Source organism: Notolepis coatsorum, assembly GCF_963971535.1.
Source record: "Notolepis coatsorum genome assembly, chromosome: 19".
Classification (NCBI taxonomy): domain Eukaryota; kingdom Metazoa; phylum Chordata; class Actinopteri; order Aulopiformes; family Paralepididae; genus Notolepis; species Notolepis coatsorum.
In genome coordinates, this window is record NC_140183.1 from 92,229,271 (window position 1) to 92,239,427 (window position 10,157).

Consider the following 10,157-nt stretch of genomic DNA (forward strand, 5'->3'; position numbering starts at 1 on the left):
TCAGTAATAAATATTCTACTCTTTGTCTATTTTATCTATTTATTACTACATTTTGCACTACATTTCTACCTAATTTTTTGCATTTTGTACTTTAGTTTTGTATATTGTATATTTTCATTATTTTGTAGTGTTTGGTCTTTATTCTCTTTAACTGTATGAAGCACAATCTCAGGAGGCTCATACAGAACCAAGCATTTCACTATAATGTACATGTATAATGTACCTTATATTATGTGAAAAATAAAACAAAACTTGAACAAAGCTCTACAGTTATCAGACCTTAGAGACTATTAGGGGTGTAACAATCTCAATACAGAATCGAAGAAAATAACAAAAGTATGTTCAATAGTATCAGTATTGAAATGTAAAACTGTATTTATGATTCTCCTTCTCTCCTTCTCTTCCCTAGTTCCAGCTTTTTCTCTCTCTTAGATTAACTGGTGGTATGGTATGGCTACTACTATTAGCATAATGTGTATGCCTCATTTTCATTGTTTACAATTAATACAATTTGTATTTTTCGGAGCCAAACCAAGCTAATCTATAATCTATAATTCAAACACTGTAGTACGAATACATTTTTAACACAAATAATCGAAAAATCGACCCCCTAGAGCAGGGGTTCTCAAACTTTTTTATACCACATCCCCATTTTATTTAGGATTTTTTTTGGCGACCCCACGCTTAATGTATAGCGTATTTTCAACGTGAAATTAAGGAATATCAAAATAAAAGCACACGTTGTTGAACTTGATCATGCATATTTATTAGAACATTTTATTAGAGCACCATGTTATCAATACACATTTATAAAACGAGGCATATTTAGCCAAAATATATTTCCAGAACATACAAAAGATATATTGATATTTATAAAAAGAAGAAAAAAAATGTACTTGCCAATGCGCGGACCCCACTGTCACCTACCCACAACCCCACTTTGGGTCGCAACCCGTAGTTTGAGAACCGCTGCCCTAGATACTATCCCAGGATCTGGATGCTGAAAAGCGACTCACAGTTACAGTCTTGGCATCTCTGTCGGTGAAGAAGAGCTGCCCCCCGTGGAAGTCGTGGTTCAGGTAGAGGACGGCACTGTGAGGAGAGAGGCAGCACGAGGTTCAGCTGGAGGGAAGGATCGTCACAGACTACTGCCAGGACAGCTGTGGCTCCAATGCAAGTTCACGCACTGCTGCCACGAATAGCGAGGGGTACCTGAGGTCTCTGTGTATGAAAGCTGGAGCTTCTCTCCAGCATTGCCTGGTCTCCGGCTCCAGGAGACAGTTGTCAACGTGGACGGGATGAGACAAGTCCAACCTGCCCTCTTGATCACCTGGATACAACGGGAATAAAATAAGAATGCAATGAATCCTGGAGCTGTGGAGTCAGATTGTTGGTTTAATTTCACGTGTGTAGAGCAGCCTCATATATACCAAAAACTGTCTTGCAGAAATGTGTGAGGTAAGAGCTCAAAGTGATTTTAAATCCAATGGTAGGTGACAGTCAGAGTAGAACATGAATTCACTTGAGATGTCTTTATTACTGTGACTATGACTTGACTTTGAGGTGCATCTTTCAGCATTTATAGGCCCATGACAAGATAAGATAAGATAAGATAAGATATTCCTTTATTGATCCCCTTGGGGAAATTCAGGCATCATATCAGCATGGGGGGGAAGGGGGGGGGTACAGGTAGTAAAAAACAACACAGGCAGTGTAAACAATTAGGTCAATTTGGTCAATATAATTGACTATCTAACTAGCTGAAGAAAATATTCACATTATTCACAGTGTCACATAAGGTGCAGTATGCATAAGGTAGTGTTATAATTTACTATCTACGGAGTATACATTATTCACAGTATCACAGTATCCACTGAAATATACATTATTCACAGTATCACAGTATCCACATAAGGTGCAGTAAGCCTAAGGTAGTGTAGGTTGACATCCAAACTCTTAAGAAAGGAACACATTCTGACATGAATCAGAATTGTACAGAACCTGTACATTGTATATTACTATTGCACTTTACTGTTACATGTGCACTCTGGTTAGATGCCAACGTTGTTGTACTGTACTTGTGCTGTATAATGACAATACATTTAAATCAAATCTAATGGTGACATCCTGTAAAAACTTATTTTCTTTGTTATTTTTTTCCTTTTTTCTAGGGATGTCCCGATCCGATCACGTGATTTTCCAAAGATCGGGATCGGCAAAAAAAAAAAAAAAAAAATCTTAAATTTACTTTTTTTTATTCAACAAACATGACCATGTTCACGTCTTAAACTCATACTGAGGCCTTAGTTTTGGTTTTAAATTGCATATCATCATTCATTTATTTATTGTCACACAGAGCAGAATAATTTTGCCAAAACAAACCAATAGTATCCAGCTGCAGAACGGCTGACCAGCCACACTCTCAGACCCAAATTAAAATATTTATTTTTTATTTAATTTTTTTTAATCCCAATTTCTCACATTACATTCACCCTGAATGTTGACGTTATCCAGGTGAAAAGTTAACTTCATAAATCATTTGATGTATAATTAAATCAAAGGAAATGCGTTTTGGTCTGAGAGTGTGGGGTCTGCCGTTCTGCAGCTGGATACTATTGGTTTGTTCTGGCAAAATTCTTCTGCTCTGTGTGACAATAAATAAATGAATGATGATATGCAATTTAAAACCAAAACTAAGGCCTCAGTATGAGTTTAAGACGTGAACATGGTCATGTTTGTTGAATAAATTTTTTTTTTTTAAATTTGATTTAAAATTAAAAAATTTTATTATTATTATTTTTTTGATCGGATCGGGAAATATCGGTATCGGTAGATACTCAAAATCACATGATCGGGATCGTATCGGGAGCAAAAAACCGTGATCGGGACATCCCTACTTTTTTTTGAAAGTTTTTGCCCCTATCCGATGCCCCCCCCCCCCCCGAGCGGTAGTACCTGTGATGGCGCTGCGACAGACCAGGTGTGTGAAGGAGAAGAAGAGTCCTGAGGGGCTTCTGAAGTAGGAATGGAGCAGAACCCTCACCCTCTCACCCAGCTCGTGTAGCAGCCGGACATCTGTCAGGTTAACCATGCCATCCTGTGCCAGCTGGGAGCAGGGCAAGCGGAGGTGGTTGGGTGGGGAGGTTGGGGTATTAAACAAATGATGATCTCAAAGAAGAAGTGGGTCCATGCGTGTTCATGGGTATTGCCTGCCTCTTCTACCCACCTTTGCCGCTCGGAGGACAGTCAGGCCCTCAAACTTTTCATGAGGCGTGTGTGGTGAGCGTCGTCCACGGTAACCATCGCCAGCTGATGCTGCAGCCTATCAGAGACAAGAGGAATGGCTTTTTTTTTTTTTTTTTTTATAATTATTATTAAGTCTACAAAGGTTTTTCTATTTTTATTTGAAGGTATTTTTATGCTTCATAGGTCAGTACATAGTGCAGAGTTATAATGTCTTTGTTTTCTTATTGTATGTCTTGTTTATTTCTGTGTGATTTTTTTAGGGGTCTTTAATCTCACCTGCACAATCCGTTTCATTTGTTGCTTAGTTCTTTCTATGTTCCATTGTGCAACATGTTTTATTCCAACATTAACAATATTATTGCAGGCACACAACGTGCACTGAACCACCAGAATGCCGTTTTCCTTTATATTTGAATAGGTATCACTGATATACGTATACAGGCAAATTAATTAATTATACAAAGATAAGATAGGATAAGATAAGATATAGCTTTATTGATCCCCATGGGGAAATGCAGGCATTATAGCAGCATGGGGGGGGGGGGGGTACAGGTATGGGCATGGTAATAGTAGAAGACATAAATACAGGCAATAAAATTATAGTACAGTAGAAAGGTAAAAAAATAGGCAGTGTAAACAATATAATGAACTCTGAGTATACAAGTACCGGTAGTCAGTGTAATCAAAGGTGCAGATGAGATGTATGCCCTATCAGTTATATTATACATTACAATAAATATGGTCAATAACACTTAGAATCTGAATAAATACTATGAGTAAGCAAAGTGTACAGTATACACAGGTGCAGAACACATACGGTACCCTAACTGGCCTGATATACATCATAGTGTAGTGCAGTTTAGGTGGCAGTCAGACACACACTATGAGCTTACCGTGGCTAGTTGCAGTATTGTGTCACACTCCTTCTGAGTCAGAACTCCATCTAGTACCACGCGATTGGTCCCATTCAGAGCTAGATCGTCCATGGTGATGGACACACCAACCTGAGGTACTGGACCACCTGAACATAGGACACAGAGAAAGGGGTGAGACAGAACAGAGATTGATATTGGGTGCGTTTTAGTGCTGACCCCGATTCGTCGAATAGTCGACTAATCGATCGAAAGGAGCCGTAGTCGACTGCCAACCTCTTAGTCGAATGCAATTGTTTTTTTTTTTTTTTTTTTTTATCATTCTTTCCCAAAAGCAAAGAGGCCTAGAAGCGTGGCTAACGCTAATGGCGCGCATACCAGAGAGGCTAACTGCCTAAGAAACGGGCACAGAGGCACTGAAAGAGGATTTCACCCATCGAATGAACACACTAGACTAGACAAATATATATTTTTTATTTTTATTTCAACCTTTATTTAAAATCGTAAGCTTCTGAGGTTTCCCTCATTTACAGAAATGACGCAAGAGTACATAATACACGCAATATTCACAGAAAATTAAACACCAGAGTAAAAATAAAAAATTTAAAATAATTTTAAAAGATCAGCTAAAACAGTTACAGGTAGTCACACAATGGTCTGAAATCATACGTTTAAACATACCAAGGGGAGAACCTCCAATTTCAGAGAGTTTGAGGACATTCCATGAGTTAGAGCAGTGGTTCCCAAACTGTGGTGCGCGAGAGCCCTCTTGGGGGTGTGTGACATGAAAAGGCTAATGGCTGTGCTATGGTGTTATTTTACTAATAAATATAACTAATATACAGTATTTCAAATGGGGATTTTCACTGTGTAAATCATGAAATTTACTAAACTTTCTAATTAAAAACGTACGTTTTAATAATAATAATAAAAAAAAATATGTATCCAAAATGCACTTTACTTCCTGCCAAAATGCCATAGGCGCGCGACTGGGACCGGTGCGCTATTATTGTGGCAGCGTATTATGCTCATGTGTTTCCCTACACTTCATGCGTTCTTGGAGGGAAACAAAGTTGTCATGGGTGAACCTGTAAAAAGCCTAATAACAGAACACCTCAACCAGCTCGCTGAGCAGCTACGGACATATTTCCCACCTATGGAGGCATCTCAGACGTGGATTCAACCCATTTTCTTGTTTTTTGGCCAATCTGGTTCTGAGTCTATGCATGTGATTCTCATTTTGTTCTTTCGTGTGGTGAAGTATTTTATTTTGTTTGTCATACTTTGGTATGTGTTCTTATTGGATTAAACCTGATGCCTTTAGTGCGCCTATGAATAGACTGTGTTGTCTTTTTTATGTTGGGCATTGGGGGGTGCGTCAGCTAGGTCGGGAGGTGACGGGGGTGCATGGCCAAAAAAGTTTGGGAACCGCTGAGTTAGAGGCATCAAAGGAAAAAGCTGACTTCCCTAGATCAGAACAAACTTGAGGGACTCTAAGAACCATCCAGTCATTCGATCGAGTTGAATAGGTTCCAATATTCCAAGATATCAAGATGTATCCATCAGTGGACCAATTGCATGCTTTCGCAGAGGACAAGAAGCCTTCAGTCGACTCCTTCAGACATTAAGCACCCCCACAGCCCAAATGGAACGATTAAAAAAATTATAATAAATAAATTAAAAAAAATTATAAAAAGAAAATGTATTGATAGTCGACTACCGACTATCGGCAAATTTCGGTCAATCAAAGTCGACTATACAAATCCTTAGTCGGGGACAGCCCTAGTGCGTTTACAATAGCCAGGATAAATAATCCAGTCTATGAGAAACCTGAATATGATAGTTGGGAATGGGATCCATCTACCCATATTAGCCTTATCTTGATTACTGTTCTTTTGTATCTGTGAAAGTTCAGATTCTCTGGTAATATTCACAATATTCTATTTAATAACTTATATTGGCATATCCTAGGGATCACATTCAGGTTTCTCATAGTCAAATTGTTCTGGCTTTTGGAAACAGGACATGTGGTTTACAGGCACCAACTCATAAATAGAGTACTCTGTATCTTGAATAATATTGGAATATTAATATGCATGTAAACACAGATATCGATGTGGAGTAAATTCGAATAAGGGTGTGGCAGTGATTTCCATTGACCGAAATGTTGCCATAGTCAGAGCTTAGTAACTACAACACCATGTACCTGCATAGAACCCACTGTCGTCCAACTCCTCCTCCTTCTCTTCCTCCTTCACTTTCTGATTCAGTTTCTCTCTCTCCGCTCTGAAGATGAAAAGAAAATGGACGTTACCTTAATGGTCATTTTCTACTAACGCTCTCCTCCTCCTCGTCACCGTGACCTCAGTCAGTATAACGCTCTCCTCCTCCTCCTCCTCCTCCTCCTCCGTGACCTCAGTCAGTATTTACTAACGCTCTCCTCCTCCTCCTCCTCCTCCTCCGTGACCTCAGTCAGTATTTACTAACGCTCTCCTCCTCCTCCTCCTCCTCCTCCTCCTCCGTGACCTCAGTCAGTATTTACTAACGCTCTCCTCCTCCTCCTCCTCCTCCTCCTCCTCCGTGACCTCAGTCAGTATTTACTAACGCTCTCCTCCTCCTCCTCCTCCTCCTCCTCCTCCTCCTCCGTGACCTCAGTCAGTATTTACTAACGCTCTCCTCCTCCTCCTCCTCCTCCTCCTCCTCCGTGACCTCAGTCAGTATTTCTCTCACCTCCAGGTCTCCCCCAGGTCTCCCTCCCTCCCTCAGGTCTCCCCCAGGTCTCCCTCCCTCAGGTCTCCCCTCCTCCCCCCTCCTCCCTCAGTCAGTATCTCTCTCACCTCCAGGTCTCCCCCAGGTCTCCCTCCCTCCCTCAGGTCTCCCCCAGGTCTCCCTCCCTCCCTCAGGTCTCCCCTCCTCCCCCCTCCTCCCTCAGTCAGTATCTCTCTCACCTCCAGGTCTCCCCCAGGTCTCCCTCCCTCCCTCAGGTCTCCCCCAGGTCTCCCTCCCTCCCTCAGGTCTCCCCTCCTCCCCCCTCCTCCCTCAGTCAGTATCTCTCTCACCTCCAGGTCTCCCCCAGGTCTCCCTCCCTCCCTCAGGTCTCCCCCAGGTCTCCCTCCCTCCCTCAGGTCTCCCCTCCTCCCCCCCTCCTCCCTCAGTCAGTATCTCTCTCACCTCCAGGTCTCCCCCAGGTCTCCCTCCCTCCCTCAGGTCTCCCCCAGGTCTCCCTCCCTCCCTCAGGTCTCCCCTCCTCCCCCCTCCTCCCTCAGTCAGTATCTCTCTCACCTCCAGGTCTCCCCCAGGTCTCCCTCCCTCCCTCAGGTCTCCCCCAGGTCTCCCTCCCTCCCTCAGGTCTCCCCTCCTCCCCCCTCCTCCCTCAGTCAGTATCTCTCTCACCTCCAGGTCTCCCTCAGTGATTCAGGCACGACATCTTCTGGAGTCCAAAGATCCTACATGGAAAACAATTACTGATTTATTCATTTCAGCTACGTTGTAAAATTATTAATTTAAGTTACATATCTAATTATTATAATGTAACATGTATAATAAGTTATTCCATGTGCGTTAATTAATTTCTTGTTTTGGGAGACACAATGTTCTTTATATGTTAGCAGCGATGTTATCAGCATATTATCAACGTCATTAATATTATTACATTTGGCATCAATACTTACTGGGTCAACGAAAGTGAAGTCCAGATTCTCCATTCCAAAATAGAGAAGCTGTTTCTCTTGTAAAGAGCGACTGACATATCTGACAATTTCCTGTAACAGACAAATTTGATGTATGTTTTAACTGAAAAGTCACATCAGAGAGTCACTCTGGGGAAAGGGGAAGGATTATTAATTAGGTAATGAATGAGGTAACCCCAGTTGTAGTCAGATTACATTTGACATACTATAAACTATAATGTTTGCCTATTTGATCACCTTTATGAATTGAATAAAGATTATACACATGTTGTGTATGACTGACACATTCATAGGAAGAGCCTACACTCATTTGACATCAGACTGAATAATAGTGATACAACAGTAGTTCTGGGCAGTACCTGAGCAGGCTGTGTGCCGTGTGACTCTGCATCGCCCCCTAGTGTGTCATAATAGAGCTGCAGGTTGCCCAGGGAGTCTGCGTCTGTGGGGTAGAACAGGAGCAGAGAGCGAAGGGTCTGCACCGCTCCGGCAAGATCGCCCTCTATGGGAGACAGACAGGAAGGCAAAAATATTTGGAGTGAAATAGGGAGAGTGTCACTTTGCCTAAGAAGAAGAAGAAAAAGAAGAATGTAAGGAGAATTCACACAGGCAAAGAAAAGACAGTAACAGATAATTGACCCATCTCAAACCCTGCCCTCTTTTCTTGATCATCCAATCACAACTGTTGCTTCCCTTGGACAAACTGGGGGAAGCAACAGTTGTGTCTGGAGGATTAAAGGGCGAGGTTTGAGATGGGTCAATTTGTGCCATTACATAATGAATGCATCATCCAAAACGACTGAATCATGTTATCTCATTGTATATGTAGCCTACTCATGCCCCCGACAAGAAACGGTGAACCCCTAACCTTTGAACTGTGCGATGTGCAGATGCTCCAGCTGTGTAGGCAGGAAATCCTCCAGAGCAGAAATCCTTCCGGGTCGCGTGGCCACCTGGGTCACGCAGAACTGCCGGCATGAAAGTAGAGAGAGGGAGAGAGCTGGAGGGAGGAGGAGAAGAGGGGGGTGGAGAAGAGAAGAGGGGGATGAGATGAGTGGTGGAGGAGGAGAGGGGGGAGATGAGTGGTGGAGGAGAGGAGAGGGGGATGAGATGAGTAGTGGAGGAGAAGAGAAGAGGGGGGAGATGAGTGGTGGAGAAGAGAAGAGGGGGAGATGAGTGGTGGAGAAGAGAAGAGGGGGATGAGATGAGTGGTGGAGAAGAGAAGAGGGGGATGAGATGAGTGGTGGAGAAGAGAAGAGGGGGATGAGATGAGTGGTGGAGAAGAGAAGAGGGGGATGAGATGAGTGGTGGAGAAGAGAAGAGGGGGATGAGATGAGTGGTGGAGAAGAGAAGAGGGGGATGAGATGAGTGGTGGAGAAGAGAAGAGGGGGATGAGATGAGTGGTGGAGAAGAGAAGAGGGGGATGAGATGAGTGGTGGAGAAGAGAAGAGGGGGGATGAGATGAGTGGTGGAGAAGAGAAGAGGGGGATGAGATGAGTGGTGGAGAAGAGAAGAGGGGGATGAGATGAGTGGTGAGAAGAAGAGGGGGATGAGATGAGTGGTGGAGAAGAGAAGAGGGGGATGAGATGAGTGTGGAGAAGAGAAGAGGGGGATGAGATGAGTAGTGGAGAAGAGAAGAGGGGGATGAGATGAGTGGTGGAGAAGAGAAGAGGGGGATGAGATGAGTGTGGAGAAGAGAAGAGGGGGATGAGATGAGTGGTGGAGAAGAGAAGAGGGGGATGAGATGAGTGGTGGAGAAGAGAAGAGGGGGATGAGATGAGTGGTGGAGAAGAGAAGAGGGGGGATGAGATGAGTGGTGGAGAGAGAAGAGGGGGATGAGATGAGTGGTGGAGAAGAGAAGAGGGGGATGAGATGAGTGGTGGAGAGGAGAGGGGGATGAGATGAGTGGTGGAGAAGAGAAGAGGGGGATGAGATGAGTGGTGGAGGAGGAGAGGGGGATGAGATGAGTGGTAGAGGAGAAGAGGGGGATGAGATGAGTGGTGGAGAAGAGAAGAGGGGGAGATGAGTGGAGGAGAAGAGAAGAGGGGGATGAGATGAGTGGTGGAGAAGAGAAGAGGGGGATGAGATGAGTGGTGGAGAGGAGAGAGGGGGAGATGAGTGGTGGAGAAGAGAAGAGGGGGATGAGATGAGTGGTGGAGAGAGAAGAGGGGGAGATGAGTGAGGAGAAGAGAAGAGGGGGATGAGATGAGTGGTGGAGAAGAGAAGAGGGGGATGAGATGAGTGGTGGAGAGAGAAGAGGGGGATGAGATGAGTGGTGGAGAAGAGAAGAGGGGGATGAGATGAGTGGTGGAGAAGAGAAGAGGGTGGAGATGAGTGGTGGAGAAGAGAA

The 10,157-nt window shown here is 43.6% G+C and overlaps 1 protein-coding gene across 1 annotated transcript in view; it reads right to left on the reverse strand.

Moving 5' to 3' along the window:
* Nucleotides 1–10,157, reverse strand: part of p3h3 (prolyl 3-hydroxylase 3) — a gene marked incomplete at its 5' end in the record, with an annotated part of 31,429 nt that overhangs the window by 19,949 nt on the left and 1,323 nt on the right. The window contains 10 exons of the mRNA XM_084336780.1: nt 1,017–1,092; nt 1,213–1,330; nt 2,956–3,106; nt 3,227–3,322; nt 4,140–4,267; nt 6,325–6,404; nt 7,512–7,564; nt 7,790–7,879; nt 8,167–8,309; nt 8,676–8,807. Coding sequence (XP_084192906.1) covers nt 1,017–1,092; nt 1,213–1,330; nt 2,956–3,106; nt 3,227–3,322; nt 4,140–4,267; nt 6,325–6,404; nt 7,512–7,564; nt 7,790–7,879; nt 8,167–8,309; nt 8,676–8,807 — 1,067 coding nt within the window. The remainder of the gene's footprint in view (nt 1–1,016; nt 1,093–1,212; nt 1,331–2,955; nt 3,107–3,226; nt 3,323–4,139; nt 4,268–6,324; nt 6,405–7,511; nt 7,565–7,789; nt 7,880–8,166; nt 8,310–8,675; nt 8,808–10,157) is intronic.